This window comes from Eumetopias jubatus, unplaced genomic scaffold, assembly GCF_037043125.1.
Source record: "Eumetopias jubatus isolate StellerSeaLion01/CBP00866 unplaced genomic scaffold, mEumJub1_p1.0 scaffold_1, whole genome shotgun sequence".
In the NCBI taxonomy this organism is placed as follows: domain Eukaryota; kingdom Metazoa; phylum Chordata; class Mammalia; order Carnivora; family Otariidae; genus Eumetopias; species Eumetopias jubatus.
The window spans coordinates 66,487,621-66,507,169 of record NW_028274807.1 but is presented as its reverse complement, the minus strand read 5'-3'; the positions used below and the strand labels follow the sequence as shown (position 1 = coordinate 66,507,169).

The 19,549-nt window shown below is 41.6% G+C and overlaps 1 protein-coding gene across 2 annotated transcripts in view; it reads right to left on the bottom strand.

Annotated features, from left to right (window-relative positions):
* Window positions 1-2,822: 2,822 nt before the first annotated feature.
* The window catches only part of CASR (calcium sensing receptor), a 29,272-nt gene continuing 12,545 nt past the window's right edge, over window positions 2,823-19,549 (bottom strand). The window contains exons 4-6 of one of the 2 annotated variants that reach the window (XM_028110666.1): window positions 9,333-9,563; window positions 5,635-5,788; window positions 2,823-4,315 (exon numbers count right to left, since the gene is read on the bottom strand). In XM_028110666.1, coding sequence (XP_027966467.1) covers window positions 2,823-4,315; window positions 5,635-5,788; window positions 9,333-9,563 — 1,878 coding nt within the window. The remainder of the gene's footprint in view (window positions 4,316-5,634; window positions 5,789-9,332; window positions 9,564-19,549) is intronic. The other variant, XM_028110667.1, reaches the window with a different exon arrangement.

Sequence of the window (19,549 nt, the reverse complement as noted above, 5' to 3'; positions counted from 1 at the left end):
GGCCCCAGTGTTCTCTATTCAGGAGAAAGCTGGCAGGCCTGGGAGGAGCCTAGCGGTTGGCACCAGGTAAAGCAGCTGTGAAAATCACCATGGATCCCATGACTGGGGACCATATGGGGATGCCAGGCCTCAAGAGAATGCCAGTGGGGAGGCGTAACAATTACTGAGGGCCCGATAAGAATGTTCTCAGAGATGTCAGTTGGAGTTGCTGATGTTTGAGGAACACCACCTCCCTTTTCACTAAAAGCCCTCATGGAAGAGGGAGGGAAGAAATCTCTGAACTGAGCCCTGGAAATCTGAGTTGATTCAGAAAATTCCGAAGTTGCTGAGAAAACCCCAATTTAATTAAGATGAGTTTCCTGCACCAGGCTGAATGGGAATTTGAGATAGAAATGAAGTTGTTACAGAAAAATAAAATTCATGTTTTACACCCCTGATTTTGTCTGAGAGTTGTGCCTGCAGCGTGTAAATGAGGACAACGATGTCGAGTCTCCCATTCTGACAAGAATATTGGGAAATACTACTTCATTTGTAAGCACGTGGTGAAATGGAGCTTAGTGTAAATGTTGCATGTTTTCCTTGATGAGCCTCCTCCAGATCAGCAACATGGGTGAGCTGCATGTTGAAGGATGAGTGTGTGACATTGTGCACAGCAAAGTAACTTTTTCTACATGGCTGTTTTGACACATAAAAACCAAGCCCTCAAACTTTTCACCTTTCTTTTTTTTGTTTGTTTTTGTTTTAAGGTGAAGTAAAATGTCAAATATAAGTCTTCACTAAGCTCTGTGCCCTGCTCAGAGGCATGATGAGGGCCGGAGGAGCAGGTGGGGCCCGTGGCTGGTGCCCTTCCTGGCTCGGGGAGCAGGTACCTCACCAGCATCTTCCTGTGTGAGCCCTCCTCTGTGTCTTACGGTCACGCACACACATGGTGCCCTTGAATGCCTTTTCAGCCAAATGAACAACCCTCACATCAACAAGTTACTTTAAAAGTCATGGAAAGGCAGCCCTTTGGAAGAAAGTGGTCAGAGGAAGAAGTCAGCAAGAACTGTGAAGCTGAGGCCTCACACAGACTTACTTGCTATATTTTGGCTTTGCTTAGGAGCAGCATTTAGAGTGATCTGAGAAACTACTGCCAAACTTGTGATGGTCTTCCCTTGGTGCTGGAACCAGAGAAGCAGAGCATGGGGACCTCTGGGGGTCTGATTGACTTTTTGGCTTTGTCACCAGGAGCTAGTGTTGCTAGGACTGACCCCTTGAACTGGGTCCCAGAGTTCTTGGGGTTATTATGAAGAAAGTTTTTGTCATCAGTGGGCTTGTCATTAAAATCTGGGTAAACAAATAAGGTTTGTTTTATATTCTAAGCAAGTGAAAAAAATAATTGCAATGTCAGTAATAATATTAACTAATATTTATTGAGTGTTAACTATGTGCTAGGCACCATGCTAAAGTACTTTTACATACATTATCTCATTTAATTCACATAAGCGCTCTGAGGGAAAAGAATGATTATTACCTCTGTGCTAGAGACAAAGAAACTGGGGCTTAGCGAAGTTAAGGTTCCCTGCCTATGGTCACCCAACTTGTAAGTGACTGGCTTGAACTCAGGTCTCTCTGGCCTCACAGCCTGAACTCTCAGAAGTATGCCATTCAACCACTTTAACCACCCATGGGCAGATTCCCACTGCCGGAGGGAATACATGTCTGGCATTTGGTGTGCGTGTGGTCGGGGGCGGGGAGGTCCTGTGAGAGCTCTCTCGGAATCACATTTTCTTACCCCAGCAACTGGTAGAGGCTAATGATTGGAAGCTTATTCTCCACAGGGTCAGGTGTGGATCTGGCTTCAGAAAGCCTTGGGGGCAGGATGCGGGGAACTTCTGGATTCCTGGGACTCACTCGGGCTTAGCTCATGGAGGTGGGGGTGGTGGGGTGGGCAAAGCTGGGTAAGGCGCTAGATAATACTGCCTTATATTAATCAGACTGTGACTTTTTTTTTCAGTTTATATTGTCCATGAACTATTATAACAGAAGCATTTTCTTAAAGATAAAACTACATATTAGCAATATGAATTACAGATACAGCTCATTGGATTCATGCAGTCCCTTCCCAACAATTTGAGGTGATTCTTGTGATCCTGGAATCTAAACATGGCATCATTATCACATTCTTGACCACATGCAGTTGGTACAGGAGGGATGCTAACCTTCTAGATGTCACATGATAGCAGCAAGTAGGAGACCAAATATCTTACGGTTTTCATAAATAGGAGGAGACATGTTCACCTTACGGTTTTGAACATTTGAAGTTCTTCCCATTGTCAAGGTGCTGGACAGCACTGGTGACATTCTGTCTTTCAGACTCTTAAATCTGGTGGTGGCCAGTCCGATGTTTTGTCACTCTGCACACTTCTGTCTCTGGGCCAGGGTGTCTGCAGTGTTCAGAGCAGGCATTTCAGTGCTAAGAAAGAAAGGAGGGAACAGGTTGCTTACAGGCTTGGTTTCATCTCTGGGCTGTTGGGTGCGATAGAACAGAGGAAGAGAACAGAGAAGAGACACGAATAGCAAATCTTATTATGGTGTTCTCAATACTGTGACATATCCAACCACAGAATCACGTGGCTCTTCTTTTTTTTTTTTTAATTTTAAAGGAAACATTAGTCAATTCACTGTTATTTCCAACAGTGCAACTGAGTTTGAGGTGTTTGGTGTGTCTTATGCCTCCTTCCACAGACGAAAGGATTCGGGGGCGATTCCTCATCCCTGTCAGAGGACACGTTCCCAGGAAACCTGTGTGGATCCTCCCTGACTGGCCACCTTCTTCCATTTTACGAACGCAGTATGTTTTCTGTGACAGTGCTGCCTGCACTGCTGATGACAAAGCTTTGGGAACTGGACACGACGAGTGCCGGGGCCATGTCTTCAGGGTCTTCCGTCTCGGGTCGGCGGTCCCCCCCCACAGGCCCTTGCAGGCCTGTGTCCTGCACAGTCAGTTCTGAGTCTGTCTCCCCGCATTGCAGCGGGAGCAGTGCCTGGTGTCTGGTCAGGGTCTCGTTGCTTTTCTGGGCCTCCAGGGAGTGCTGGTGCGTGGAATTCCTGGGAGCCATGGCACTCTTCCGAGGCTCATCAAAGCTCAGTGAGAAGGTGACGGTGCCACTGCCGAAGATGACCTTCTGCTTGCATCTGGGCTGTGGCCGTAGGGTCAGGGGTTGCCGTGGCGGTGGCTCTTGCTGGGGCAGGGCCAGTGGCGGCTGCTGCAGCTTCTGCCTCTCAGGCTGTGGGAAGGGGTCTTCACTGTTGCTCTTGCTGCTGATGGAGGAGGAGGGCGTGGAGCCCGTGGAGCCCCCGAGGCTGCTGGACCGCTTGCGGGGGACGTTGCTGCGGCGCAGCGTGGCCCGGGCTGCCACCTTGAAAGCATGAGCAGCAGTGCTGCAGCGCACCTCCTCGATGGTGTTACGGGATGGCTTGACGAGGATGATGTAGACCTTGTTGAAGAAGATGCAGGCCAGCAAGCCAAAGCTGGCTGCCAGGATGGCGATCACTTCCACGGCAGAGACAAACTTGCCGTAGGTGCTGGCGTAGGCTGGAATGAAGGAGATCCAGACAATGAAGAAGATGAGCATGCTGAAGGTGATGAACTTGGCTTCATTGAAGTTCTCTGGCAGCTTCCGGGACTTGAAGGCAAAGAAGAAGCAGATGGCAGCCAGCAGGCAGGTGTAGCCAATCAAGAAGCCCAGTGCCATAAGGGAGCCCTCATGGCATGTGATAAAGATGATCTCATCCTCCAGCTCATGGTTGCGGTAGCTTGAGGGTGGGGCGGTGTAGAGCCAGATCACGCAGATGACAATCTGCATGAAGGTGCAGAGGAAGACCAGCAGGAACTGCAGGTTGAGCCCCCACCACTTGCGGTGGAAGCTCGTGGGGATCTTGGCCTCAAACACCAGGAGGACACGATTGGTTTTCACCAGGATGCATGATATGCAGAGCACGAAGCTGATACCAAAGGCTGGCTGGCGCAGGCGGCATGTCCAGTCCTGGGGCTCACCAATGAAGAACAGGGAGCTGGAGAAGCAGCAGAGCAAGGAGAAGAGGAGAAGGTAGGAGAGCTCTCGGTTGGTGGCCTTGACGATGGGTGTGTTACGGAACTTGATGAAGACACCCAGCACGAAGGCTGTCAAGAAAATGCCCAGCACGGCAAAGAGGGTGAGTGCAATCCCAAAGGGCTCTGTCCAGGACAGAAACTCAATCTCTTTGGCAATGCAGGAAGTGTGGTTTTCATTGGACCAGAAGTCATCGGGGCACTTGTCACAGGCACTTGCATCTGTAAATTATTCCAGGGAAGAGTGTTACTGTGTGGCACAGACTATAATTTGTGAGTGTGAATGTGGTGGTAAGGGTATACAGGTTATTGGATGTGGTCAATGTAAATTTTCTTTGTTGATGAAATGATTGGGATTTTTACATTACAAACATATTGAACTTTGACTTATGTTTAATAGTATACTTATTTAATTTTACATAATTATAATAGTTCTGTTATTTCTTTCCTTTGTACATGGTGGGGGGTGGTGCTACATGTTTCTTTTAGCACTACTTGCTGATGGCTTACAGCAGAGAATGATCAATCTTGCTCTACAGGTGGCTATCTACATACTAGGGGTCTAGCATCGTTCATCACCTTTCCATAGTGATTTGCACTCAGCCTGACTCATTTTGGATGTATGGATGGTCTTTGTGGACATGCCAGAGCAGACTTCCTCTTAGATCAAGGCAGAGTATCCCGCACAAATGACCTGTGCCTTCCTTACTCCACATCCGTGCCTTTCCAATGAGGGAGGCTGCAGACTCATTCAGTCAATAGACATTTATTAAGTCTCTGCTATGTCCCAAACAGCATGCAGTTTTGGGGAGTGAAAGGAGCATGGGCTTTCAGTCAGAGATTTGAATGGGAATCCTGGTTCTGCCATTTACTAGCTGTGTGACTTTGGTGAGGCTTCTTAACCTCTCTGAGCCTCAGTTTCAATCATCTCTGTAATGGAAGCAATAATCCCATTATTGTGGTGAGGATGAAATGAGAGAATAACAATAATAACAATTATAGTTAATATTTATAGAGTGCTTCCAATATGTCAAGTAAGGTTTTTATTTAACATTTATCTAGAACTTAACATATGCTATACCAATATTAACTCTTTTAATTCCCCAAACTCTATAAAATAGGTTTTTTATTCCCATGTTATAGTTGAAGAAACTGAGGCACAGGAAAAGCATAAGTAAGACAGCAAATACAATGCTAGGCACCCAGCAGGCAATATATCATGGCCTATTAACTCTGTAGTCTGGAACAGACAGAACTTTGTCTATTCAGCATTACTGAGCTGTAAGAAAAGGATTACAATATTGGAGGGTGGTATCAGAGTAAAAGAAAGATGTCTAAGCTTTTATAGTATTACAAGACATCTAATATTTCTTTTCTGTCCCCCTCAGTGCCTGGCCCAGTGTGACCCTCAGACATACCTTGTTAAATGAGAAACTGTGCTAAGTACCTTCTCAGCCTAGCCCTTTCAGGGACTTCACTGACCCCAGCGCCCCCAAGTGGACCGAGCCTTGCATTGTGTCCATGAGGGCATGTTCCTTTACCTGTTTCATCACTGTACTCCCCATCAGGACACTCCACACACTCAAAGCAGCAGGTTGGCTCCCCCTCAATGATTCCTTTCCTGGTCCCTGCCAGGCAGTCTCGGCTACAGTTGGAAAATGGCACCTGAAGAACCGAGAGCACAAAAGTGAAGGGCTGCAGCTGTGGGATCAGTTTCACAGCTCCTTTGACGTAAGTACTGGGGAGGAGTTTGTACACAAGGACCAGTACAACAGACTTCAGGCCCATTCCAGACAGAGGAAGCTCCAGAGATCCTTGTTCCTGTTATCTACGAAAGGGAGAGATGTCCATGGGCAAGAGGCTGTGCATGCACGCGCGCACACACGCGCACGCACACACACGCACGCGCACACACACACACACACACATTCATGGGATTCTGGGAGGATTGGTTGTTGTGACTTTGCACAGTGACCAAAATCCACCTTAAATAATCCCCCGTTCCATTTCCTCCAAGTCCCAGAATGGCACACCTGTTTACTTTCCATGGAAACAGAAGTTTAAGACAAACTAAAAGATATAGGGACATGGACCTACACACAGGACATTACAAGGGGGAGATGCTGAGATGAGGAGAAGTTTGTTTGAAATAAGACTTTGAACTTTGCAGTGAATTGCAATTCCTGCAATTTTATTTTAGGCTTTATAGGGAGACTTCTGAGATACTTGCCATCATTCAGCAAGGCAGGCAGGACAGGCATAGAGGGGTCAAAAGTAAATGAATCAGAAAGATATGTCAGGCAATTACTATCCAAAAGAAATCTGCAATAGCTACATTAATTTCAGATAACAGAGATTTTATTTGTTTGTTTGTTTGTTTATTTCCTTCCTTAGTGGACTTCAGGTGCATGGAATTTGATCATAATCCTTGTTTTTTTCCCCATCATTATTTATTCATGTTTCAATCACTTTTAGTCAGTCATTTTTTTTAAGTACCTATTATTTTTTTAAATTTTTTATTGTTATGTTAATCACAATATATTACATAATTTGTTTTGGTGTACTGTTCCATGATTCATTGTTCATAACACCCAGTGCTCCATGCAGAATGTGCCCTCCTCAATACCCATCACCAGGCTAACCCATCTCCCCAGCCCCTCCCCTCTAGAACCCTCAGTTTGTTTTTCAGAGTCCATCATCTCTCCTGGTTCGTCTCCCCCTCTGACTTACTCCCCTTCATTCTTCCTCTCCTGCTATCTTCTTCTTTTTCTTTTTTCTTAAAATATGTTGCGTTATTTGTTTCAGAAGTACAGATCTGTGATTCAACAGTCTTACACAATTCACAGCGCTCACCATAGCACATATCTTCCCCAATGTCCATCACCCAGCCACCCCCCATCCCTCCCACCCCTAGTCAGTCATTTTTAATGATTACCGCCCAAAACAAAAGCTAGGACCAGAATAACCTACATGTAACTGTATGCTTTCCTCCACCCCTTGCTCCCCACCCCCCCACCACATATTCATACCCGAGATGACCACTATTCTGTGTTTACCACAGGAAAATAACACTAAACTTTCAAGGAACAGATGAATTTAATCTTATGTGACTTCTGTCAAAGGTTTAAAAAAAAAGAAGGAACACCCTCTAACTCATAAGGCCAGTGTAACCCTGATTCCAAAACCAGACAAGAGCAGTTTGAAAAAGAAAAAAAAATTACAGGCTTATCTCACTACTTTGTCTTCAGAGGCATACCTGAGTTGAGGATCTGTGTACAAGTAGTTTATAAAGAAAGTTCTCTCAAGGGAACCAGGAAGAGAATGGAGCAAGTCAGACACAGAAGGGAATAAGACAGCAAGGGTGTGATCTTGAGCAAAGACCCTCAAGAGAGTAGCTTCTGCCTGATCCCACAGGAGAACTCTGGACTGTAAGTTGTTCCTCAGAGCTGTCCTGACCTGAGGAAAAGGGAGCCAGAGATTTCATACTTCCACACCACTCATTGTTAAGGGTCATCTTAGGGAAATGTAAATTCCTAGGCTCTTCTGCCTCTCTGAGCCTGTGGGCAAAGTGGGTTCCATTAGCCTGCTGGTAGTCTCCTGAAAAAGAGTGGTGAGTTTTGGTTATTGGAAGCAAAAATATATAGAAGTCCTGGAGGTATATATAACGTATAGGAATCTGAAAGGACCTGGAAAGAGTACAACTATTTTTTACCACTTGAAAAAAGATGAAAAATACTAAAACAATTAACAAACTCAAAGGACATAAGACACAATATATACCATGATCATGTTGGGTTTATGCCAGGAATGCAAACAAGTTCATCATTAGAAAATCTATAAATGTCATCCCTGCATTAATAAATTAATGCAGAAAAGCCATACGATCATCAGTAGATGAAGACAAAGCATTTGATGAAATTCAACACAAACTTATGATTAAAAACTGAACTGAAAAAGGAATTAGGAAGAAATATCTTTAACTTGCAAAGGGTAATATAAAAAATTCTTAAACATCATTCTATATGAGAGAATATAAAAGCATTTCTTTTAAAACAAGAATGCCCACTATCACCACTATTATTAAACATTGAGTTCATAGCTAGTGGAATAAGACAAGAAAAGTAAGGGCATATATATTGGAATGAAGTCAATAAAACTATTATTATTTGCAGATGATATGATTGTCCACACAGAAAACTTGAAACAGCAACCAAATTATTAGAAACAATTGGGGAGCTGCCCCAAGCTAAAATGCCACGGACTTTTCTTACCCAAATTTCATTAGTTTTTCTTAAAAAGACACTTCACCTTTTGTTTGCTTTTGGTTGATTGCCAGATCCTTAAATAGTTGTTTTTGACAGTTTTGTCCAGTTTATTGCTTCACCATTTCAGAAGCTCTACTTCTGTCTCATTCCATATGATCATGTCAGATAACATGGAAGGACTCATACTATTTCCAAAATGTCTCTTTAATAAGACTCTTCCCTTCTCTTCCCATCTACCTGCTTGGTTTGGAGACATCTTACAGAGTTAAATGCATGGAAAACAATGAAACTTCTTTGCTCTAACAGAAAAGAAATAACTGGTGTGACGAGAAGTTTTTTGAAAAACTTGAATAGAAGATGATTGGCATTATCTTCTAATGAAAGGGGGATAGAAAGGGCAGTATTGGACCTGATCTCTAAGTTTCTTGGGACCCTGGAGTCCAGGGAAAGGAAGGAAAAGAAATAATGAAGGACAGTACACATTAGCACTCTGAACCATAGTAACACAGTACTCTCAGAGATTTTATCTTTCCCAGGTTATCAACCCATTTAATCTAAGAAATTGTCCTTTTGATTTATAAGTCAGCCTTGAGTTATTTGGATGACAGGGAACTAACTCTGTGTGAATTGTCTGGGCCCTGCCTTAAATGATGTTTATGTTTGCTTAAATATTTTGCTCTAGTTGGGGAAGTTTTAAGTGAGGAAATTGTGTCATTTAGTCAAGGAGTCAGACTTACAAAGAATAACAAATTTTCCAATATAGTAAGTATGGGACTCAGGTTCTGAGGATTCTCCTCCGTACACTAAACACTGATGGATTTCACAGGGAACCTCGGCAGTGCAGAGTTAGTAAGTTGAGGGAAGTGGAGTTATCATTTTTCAAGTCCAGTGGTGAAGCCCAAGGCCCTCCCAAAGCCCAGCACAATTTCCTCCCCATGGTGGAGGCATCTGTTGTTCTGATGGACAGCACATACCTCCCTGGAGAACCCACTCCACAGGATTTTCTCCTCATTGATGAAGAGCCTTTCTCCTTTCTTGGCATAGACGTTGTAATATCCGACTTCCTTAAACACTATGGAGCCATCCTCTGGGGACAGGTGCCAGTTGATGATGGAGTAGTTCCCCATCAGGTCACCACATTCATCGAAAGTCACCTGCTCCCCCATATTGTTGGTAAAGTTTAGGTGCCGTAGGTGCTTCAGGACCTAAAGAGGAACAGAGATTCTGAGAACAAGCCACAGGGCTTCCATGTATGGTTGGATATGTTGGGTACTGCACAAGGGACAGTAAACTATCTTGTTCTAACAAAGTGGAAGGAACATAACTTTTAGGAAGAGGCACCTTTTTCTAATTTACACTAAGGTACTTGCATGTGTTAGCGGCAGCCCTGGTAAGCCTTGGGCTTTACTTGGTATTCAGATGGTAACTGGGGTAAGAAACACTTTCTTGAAGTCAGGAAAGTAAAATGGGTACATCTCACTATGGCCCCTGGCCAAATCAGATCTTCTGCAGGAACATCATCAACTGGTGGTGCCCCAGGAGGGGCAGGGTTTGTAAGCCAGAGCCATTTGTGGTGTATTCTAAGATGGGTTTTGGGGAAGGAGTGGAGGCATGAAGTACTCTTATGATTTGCACCATCTTTATTCTGCTGCCTCTGTGGAAGTGTCTTGCTGCCAAAGATCACAGAGGTGGTGGGTGGAAGGAAGAAATAAATGAGGCTGTGGGTGGAGCCCTTGCTATATATGTCACATAGCTCTTGTACAAAAAAATAGTGATAATAATTATTATATCTTAGTAGTCATTTTACTACATTTTAGGCACAAATGCTAAATACTTTATATTCATTATCTAATCTTTACAACAAATAGTACTATCACCCCCATTTTATTGATGGGGAAAGTGAGGCATAGAAATGGAAGTATCTTGTTTAGGGTCACACAGTTAGCAAGTGATGCAAAGCCTGCGCTCTTAATGGCTGTGCTTTGCTGTAGCATCATTAGGCTCCTGGCTTTGCTTCCTGTGTGCCCCTGACATGGATCAGGAGGAGGCAGGGGACACTCAGCTCCTTTCATGTGGGACGTGCCAGGGGTCACTGAGCCACCAAGAGAGATTAAGATACGGCCTAGCCTGTGAATGTAGAGATGCTTGCTTCTGCTGCACCTCACAAGTCACTGGGCTTTATCACTTTCCAGCTCTGAGCATGTTTCCTCACTTTTGTAAGGAGAGTGCTGGGCCAGAGAGGCAGCAGGGTCTCTGCAAACTCTAGCATGGACTTCTCTTCTGTGGTTTGGTGGTCCCAGGAGTACATCTAGAGGCACCTCTCCCTTTTATCATTATTTTTAAGGTACCTAAAAAACCAATATCTAATCTGACACTGGGAACAAGTTTGAGTTGAGTCCAATGGATGGCCTTACTGAGGCCTAGCACTCATTATCCATATTAATATGCATGACAGACTGAGCTGACTGAGCTAGACCTTTAATGCTCCACTCCTTGAGGGCACCTTTAATGTTCCACTCCATTCCAGAACTGACACTGCTTTTTAACAGTATCTATCGGTCTTGAGTTTATTTTCAAATAAACATTTATTATAAGGAAAATTAAATGGGGAAAAGGAGTTACCTGAATTTGCTCATAAACAACTCTGGGACAAGTCAAGGGACAGAGTCTATGGGAGACCACATATGCACACAAACACACCACCCTGGGTACCTCATCTAACCTTCTGTGTGTGATTTACTCCCTTAGTGTCCTCTTTGCTACCCTGGTAGACTCTGGCTGCCCTGACTTTTGCCCAGACCTACGGTGGAGGAGGGAGTGCCTCACTCCTTGCTATCTGTTCTTCTGTTCTGCAACCAGAACTGCCTAGCTATCCTCAAAAAAGATTGAGAATGAATCCTACTAAGGATTCGTGCCACCTGTGTTCTCCAGAGCCTTCCTCAGTGGTCATCAGTGTTCTATTTTTTCCTTCATTTTTACTGAGCTCTTAAACCTGTCTGCAGAAGGGTGCCCCAGATATGCTCCTTCTTTATACCTCTAGCTCTCCTTCCTTTTCCTCCTTGCTTTTGGAATGATCTGGCCTCTTCCTATACAGAGTGATGTCTGTGGTGTCACTTTTGCCTCTACCCCAGTGCATCCCTGTCCTGACACAGCCTTCTTTCCCTGAAAGGAACATACAGTCCTTCTACTCTGTAAGGCTGACCCTCTCTTGCAGCACTTAGAGCCTCATTCCTCGCACCCACTGTGGAACCTTTCTGACATGGTCAATCTACCCTTCTCCATTCCATAATCATACTCTTCCCGCATCCTGCTGGGGACCTGTCATGGCTCAGATGAAATATGCTTCAAACTTCTCTAGGTAGCTTCCAAAACCTTCCATACTTTGGTCCCACATACCCACCATTACTTTTCAGTGCAAGGGTTTTATCCTAATCGTACAGTTTCCATGGTCCTTTCCACAATTGTGCTAACTCTGTCTTTCCTCTGATGTGTGTAAAAGGAGATGAAAAGAGTGGAGAGGCAGGGAGCTACCTCTTAGTTATACGTCTATGTGACAGGCATTGTACTAATGCTTTACACAATATCTCATTTAATCCTCACAACAACTCTGTTATTATCTTTATTTTATAGATGAGGAAATGGAGGAATAGAGAGGTCAAGAAACTTGCCAGTCATAAGCTAGGAAGTTCTTGAGCTTTGATTGAAACATGAGCTTTTCCTACTGCACCATCCTGCATCCAATATAAATTGTTTAGAGTGTCCATGGCAAGTATTTGTCAGTAATATTTCCTCATTAAATATATTTTTAAAAAGCATCACTCTTACTTGAAGAACAATTTTAAAAGCACATAAAGCAGTAAAACTAGAGTATCTAGTGTAAATTTACTTTTTATTCAGCTTTGATTCCTTGGTTCTCAATATGCCAGGCATCAAACTTCCTCTCTCCTTTTTTCTGTCTATAGGTTCTCTGCAGTGAAACTCTCTAGGCATCAGTGGGTGAATAGAGAAGGGAACAGGGACAATCATTTTATAATTAAATGGTTTTCTTCTACATTGATCAGATTGGACAGAAAAGTGACTCAAAGATCACCACTGGCTATAATCCTTTTGCATCCCATTGCTGTTGGCATGGGAATGGAGATTTCTACCATAATCTTAATTTGAATGAAGAAGGAGCTAATCAAAAACCATTTTCTTAAAGTTTCCATTAAAAAACTCATTGTAAATACAAGGTGAGATTTGTATGCTCTTAGAATCAATCAACAAGTAAATATAGACTATCCACTATGTTCTGAACTAGGCTGCAGTAGTATAAGGCATAGTAATATAGTCCTCATGGAGTTTACAAATGGGTTAGGGAGATAAGGAATAAGACAAAAATATTGGATGAAGTAACAAACCATGTGAGATAAAATATAGTTAAGTGCTAACTTATGGGGTATCAGCTATAAATACAGCTAACGTTAGGAGAGTTGGAAATTAAAAAGGACTGAAAAGGTCAATACAGGCTTGAGGCATGGTAGAAATTTGGATTGGCAAAGGACAGAAGGAAGGATGGTGTTAACAGTGAGAATAGTATGGACAAAGATCAAGTTAGGAATAAACATGAAGTGTTATGGGGGCAGTAAAGAAACCAGCTTCTTAAAATTCGTGTATGTGCTAGAGAACAAGGGGAAATAAAGTAGATAGGTAAAGAGGAGCAAAGGCAAAGAGGCTAGATTTCATTAAAAAAAAGGCACAGGACTAGATAATAATGGATTGATGAGAATGTAGAGAAATCAGAATCTTTCATACACTGCTGGTGGGGATGTATAATGGTGCACACACCTTGGAAAACATTCAGACACTTCTTCAAAAAGTTAAAAATAGAGTTACCACTCAACCCAGCAATTCTACTCTTATGTGTCATCCCAAGAAAAATGAAAACATATATCCACACAAAAACTTGAACTCGGCTGCAACAACTTCTTGCAAGACACGTCTCTAAAGGCAAGGGAAACAAAAGCAAAAATGAACTAGTGGGACTTCATCAAGATAAAAACCTTCTGCACAGCAAGAGAGATAGTCAACAAAACTAAAAGGCAACTTATGAAATGGGAGAAGATATTTGCAAATGACATATCAGATAAAGGGCTGGTATCCAAGATCTATAAAGAACTTACCAAACTCAACACTCAAAAGCAAAAAATCCAGTCAAGAAATGGGCAGAAGAGATGGACATTTTTCCAAAGAAGACATACAAATGGCCAACAGACACATGAAAAAGTGCTCCACATCTCTTGTCATCAGGTAAATAGAAATTAAAACCACCATGAGTTACCACCTAACACCAATTAGAATGGCTAAAATTAACAAGGCAGGAAACAACAAGTATTGGCAAGGATGTGGAGAAAGGGGAACCCTCTTACACTGTTGGTGGGAATGCAAACTGGTACAGCCACTCTGGAAAACAGTATGGACATTCCTCAAGAAGTTAAAAATATTGGGGCACCTGGGTGGCTCAGTCGTTAAGCGTCTGCCTTCAGCTCAGGTCATGATCCCAGGATCCTGGGATCGAGCCCCGCATCGAGCTCCCTGCTCAGCGGGAAGCCTGCTTCTCCTCTCCCACTCCCCTTGCTTGTGTTCCCTCTCTTGCTGTCTCTCTCTCTGTCAAATAAATAAATAAAATCTTAAAAAAAAAAGAAGTTAAAAATAGAGCTACCCTACGACCCAGCAATTGAGCTACTGGGTATTTACCACAAAGATACAGACATAGTGATCTGAAGGGGCACTTGCACCCCAATGTTCATAGCAGCAATGTCCACAATAGCCAAACTGTGGCAAGAGCCAAGATGTCCTTCAACAGATGAACAGATGTGGTTTGTATATACAATGGAATATTACTCAGCCATCAGAAAGGATGAATACCTACCATTTACATTGACCTGGGTGGAACTGGAGGGTATTACGCTAAGTGAAATAAGTCAAGCAGAGAAAGACAATTATAATATGGTTTCATTCATATGTGGAATATAAGAAATAGCATAGAGGATCATAGGGGAAGGGAGGAAAAACCGGGAAGAAATCAGAGAGAGACAAACCATGAAAGACTCTTGACTCTGAGAAACAAACTATTGGTTGCAGAAGGGGAGGTGGGTGGGAGATGGGGTAACTGGGTGATGGGCATTAAGGAGGGCACGTGATGTGATGAGCACTGGGTGTTGTATGCAACTGATGAATCATTTAACACTACATCTGAAACTAATGATGTACTATATGTTGGATAATTGAATTAAAAAAACTTGAATACAAATGTTTATAGTAGCATTATTCATAATAATCAAGAAGTCGGAACAAGCTAAATGTCCATCAGTTGGATTAATGGATAAACAAAGTGTTATATCCATATAATGGTATACTATTCAGCCATAAAAAGGAATGAAGTACTGATACATGCTCAACATGGATGAACCTTGAAAACACGCTAAGTGGAAGAAGTCAGTCACACAGAAATATTTATATTTATAAATTTATATAAATTTGACATATTTATATGAAATGTCCAGAAATATCCAAATATATAAGACAGAAAGTAGATTTGTTGTTATTTAGTAATGGGGGGAGGTGAGGGGAGAAGGAGTGATACCTAAAGGGTATGAAGTTTCTTTTTGGTGTGGTAAAAATATTCTAAATTGATTGTGGGTATGGTTGCACAGCTCTGCAAATAATATCAAAAACCACTTTAATAGGTGAACTGTATGGTATGTGAATTAAATCTCAATAAAGCTGTTTTAAAAAGGAGGTATGGAAAGGGATTTCAAATATCCAAATATGACTTCATTGGTGGAGCTGATATTTAGCAGCTGGAGAGACCTTGACAACAAGGTAACCGTGAGCATACTTGGTGTTGAGAATTTACTAATGAGACATAGCAATTCTAGCCTCAAATGAGACAGGGAGATAAGGATAGGCAGAAAGTAAGAGAAGTACAAACATCTTACCCAGAAGAGGAAGCACCCAGAATCTTTGTGGCTAGAAATTTTATACCCAAGATTAGACAAATTTCCTCTAAAGAAGATTTATTCCTTTCTGTATCCCCAGTGATTTGTAGAGGGCCTGAATTTTAATGGATACTCAACCTATGTCTGTTGAATGTTTGGTCAATAGTGTGGGCATTAAACTAATACTGTTGCATTTGTGAGGTAATGTCAAACCATGATGAGGTTTTCACCAGTTTGAGGATAAATAAGAAAAATAAGGTCAACATGGTTTCTGTATTAGTTAAAAGAGCAAGTAGGTAGAAAATCAATAAAGATATAAAAGACTTGAACGATACTTGATCAACAGACTTGACTTAATTGATATTTATAGAACACTCAACTCAATAGAATACACATTCTGTTCAAGGGCACATAGAATATTTACCAAGATAAACCATATTCTATATCATAAAACAAGTTTCCATAAATTTAAAAATACTCATACAAAGTATGTTTTTTGACTCCAGAGGATTTAAATTAGAAATGAGTAACAGAAAGATATTTGGAAAATCTCCAGATACGTGGAAACCAGCAACACACTTCTAAATAACCTATAGGTTAAAGAAGGAATGAAAAGGAAAGTTAGAATGTATTTTGAATTAAGTGAAAATGAAAACATAGCATATAAAAATTTGGGGGATACAGCTAATGCAACATTTAGAGGGAAATTTGTAACACTAAAATTACTAAAGTTCTCAAGTCAATGACCCACTTTCTAAGTTAAGAAACTAGAAAAAGAAGAGCAAAGTAAATTCAAATAAAGCAGGAGAAAGGAAATAATAAAGATCAGAGCAAAAATCGTGAAATAGAAAACAGAAAAATAGAAAGTCACTAAAACAAAGGCTGGTTCTTTGGGAAGATCAATAAAATCAGTGGATCTCTACCCAGATTGATCAGAAAAAAAGGAAAAGATGCATAATTCCAAAAAAGGAATGAGGAGTGACATCACTAAAGATCTTTCAGACATTATAAGGATAGTCTGAGAATGTTATAAACAATTTAATAAACAATATTCTAAACAAATTTATGCCAATAAAGTTGACAACTTAGACACAGTCTTTGAAAGACACAAACTATCAAAGCTGTCTTCAAAGGTAACTAGAATAGCCCTGTATTTTTTTTTTAAGAGAGAGAGCAAGTGTGTGTGTGCATGTGGAGAGCTGTGGGGGAGGGACAGAGAGAGAGGGAGAGGGAGAGAACTTAAGCAGGCTCCACACCCAGTGGGAGCCTGACACAGGGCTTAATCTCATGACCCGGAGATCATGACCTGAGCCAAAAGCAAGAGTCAGATGCTTAACTGACTGAACCACCCAGGTGCCCCAGCCCTGTAAGTATTAAAGAAATAATTTGCAGCTCAGAATTTTCCCACAAAGGAAACTGGGCCAAGCTGGCTTCACTGACAAATTCTGCCACCTATCTAAGGATGAAGTAATACCAATTCCACACAAACTCTTTCAGAACATTGAAAAGGAGGCAGTACTTGCTAACTCATTCTTTGAAGCCAGTATTAATCAGATACCAAAACCAGAACATAGAAGCAAAATTTCCTAAACGAATGTTAACTATCTACAAAAAGGAAAATACACTGTGACCAAGTAGAGTTTATCATAGGAATGCAAGGTTGGTTTATTTTTTTTAATTTTTTTATTTTTTAAAGATTTTATTTATTTATTTGAGAGAGAGAGAGAGAGAAATAGCATGAGAAGGGAGAGGGTCAGAGGGAGAAGGAGGCTCCCCGCTGAGCCGGGAGCCCGATGCGGGACTTGATCCGAGGACTCCAGGATCATGACCTGAGCCGAAGGCAGTCGCTCAACCAACTGAGCCACCCAGGTGCCCTGCAACATTGGTTTAACATTCAACTACATTAACATACTACAAAAGGGAAACCATATGATCATCTCAATAAATACAGAAAAAGTAGTTGATAGCATTCAATCTCCATTCCTGATAAAAACTCCATAATCTAGGAGTAAAAAGGAACTTTCTGAATCCTATAAAGGACATCTATGAAAACCCTACAGTTAACATTATGCTTAGTGGTGAGAGACTGAATGTTTTTCTCCCAAGATCAGGATCAAGATAAGAATGTCCATTCTCACTGTGGCTATACACTGTTGCTACAGAATGGAGGTTCTAGCCAGTACAGTTGGGCTGAATTCAGCTGATTCAGACTGAAAAGATAAAGTTCTAAGTTCTATACACAAACAAAAACAAATAAACAAAAGAACTTTCAAATAAGGTGAAAAGACTTAAGATTCACTTTTTGAAAAACTTCATTGAAGACCATAAAAATTAAGGCTTTTATATAATCAGTTGTAACTTAAATCTGTTTTTAAAAGCAAAATACTTAAAATTATACTACAGGATAAAGGGCCAACATAATTTTTCCCTTTGAGATATAACTGTAACTTAAGTTCTTACATTTTGAATTAAAAAGAAAAACATTCTAGATTTAAAGAAGCAAACAAAAAATTGCACACAAGTGAATAGGGAAATACTAGAATTTGTTTTAAAATGTGCTAGAAGATTTTACTTAAGAGTGGTAGGGAAGTCATATTATAAGAATTATAGTTTTCAAAGAATAAAATGTCAACCTTGGGCACCTGGGTGGCTCAGCTGGTTGGGCGACTGCCTTCGGCTCAGGTCATGGTCCTGGAGTCCCAGGATCGAGTCCTACGTCGGGCTCCCTGCTTGGCGGGGAGTCTGCTTCTCCTTCTGACCTGCCCCCCTCTCATGCTCTCTGTCTCATTCTCTCTCTCAAATAAATAAATAAAATCTTAAAAAAAAAATAAAATGTCAACCTCTTCCTAGAGGGAAAAGATCCTTTTTACCCCCGCCGTGGGGGAATATGTCTTTTGTGGTCTTTTTAGAAACCTGCAGCTAGATATTATATTTTGCATGTCATGTTTTTGATTACAGGCATATATTTAATTCTTAGTAAACATTCAAAACATGGGAAAATGGATTATAAAACTTCCACCACTTTCTTGAGGAAAAAGAAAGTTGGAATCACCATAATGTAGTAATGTTGGTGTAACAGCTGGCAGTGTCCTGAAGACAAGGGTCAGTCCCCCAAACAACTGTTCCATGTAAGACTGATGACAGAGTATGCCGGAAGGCGAAGGAAGCAGCCAACACCTGAATGTAGGGCTGACAGTCCCTTAATAGAGAGAGAACCAAAAATGCCAAAAGAGATTTTTTTTAAAAAGTTTCTTTTCTCCTTTTAGGAATATTCATTGGTACAAAGTAGGCTAAAAATTGTTCCTGATCAGATTCTTAGGAAGCCTGTGTCAATTAAAAATAATAAAATTTATGGTTTCCTTCATGTCTCAATAATCCTATTTATGCTCTTTTTTATACTCTTAAAATACTTATTGAAGTGGTATTTTCCCCATCATTTATCTCACTGTTTCAGCCCAAATTTATGAAGTCAGAATTTTTTAAAAAGATTTTATTACTTATCTGACACAGAGAGAGAGAGAGCACAAGTAGGCAGAATGGTAGGCAGAGGGAGAGGGAGAAGCAGGCTCCCCACTGAGCAGAGAGCCCAATGTGGTGCTCAATCCCAGGACCTGGGATCATGACCTGAGCTGAAGGCAGATGCTTAACCAACTGAGGACCCCTGAAGTCAGAATTATTGTGGGTTTTTTTCACATGAGCGTTTTCTGCTGACATCTTTCAGAGCACTCACCTTCTCTTTTATCTGTGCCTATGTCTCTGTACTGTTTTGTTGTTACCCACTTAAACCCTGCCTTCTCTCAGTATTTATGATTGTCCCATTCTCTCTCTTTCTTTTTTCATTCAACAAGCATTTATTAAGCGCCTAATATGGGCCAAACAGGCACTTTTAGTGACAAGAGATACAATTATATTCAAGATGGACAGAGGGATGTTTGGTAGACTCTAATTTGGTCAGTTGTGTCCACTTTTACTGATTTGCACACTGTACTTTGTCTATGTGTCTATATATGAATCAATCAGTTTCAGGATGGTTGGTTTCCTCTGGTGATCACCCAGGTTGAAGGTAGGGACCACTGTCTTCACTGTGAAACCATTGGCTGACCCAGCAGCCGCTTAGGAGCTAGAAAGCATGTGCCCAGAGGGACAATTGGGTACATGGTTCTCTTAACAATAATCTTGGTGTTATCAGGGGAACAGACTGCCTGGGGCAG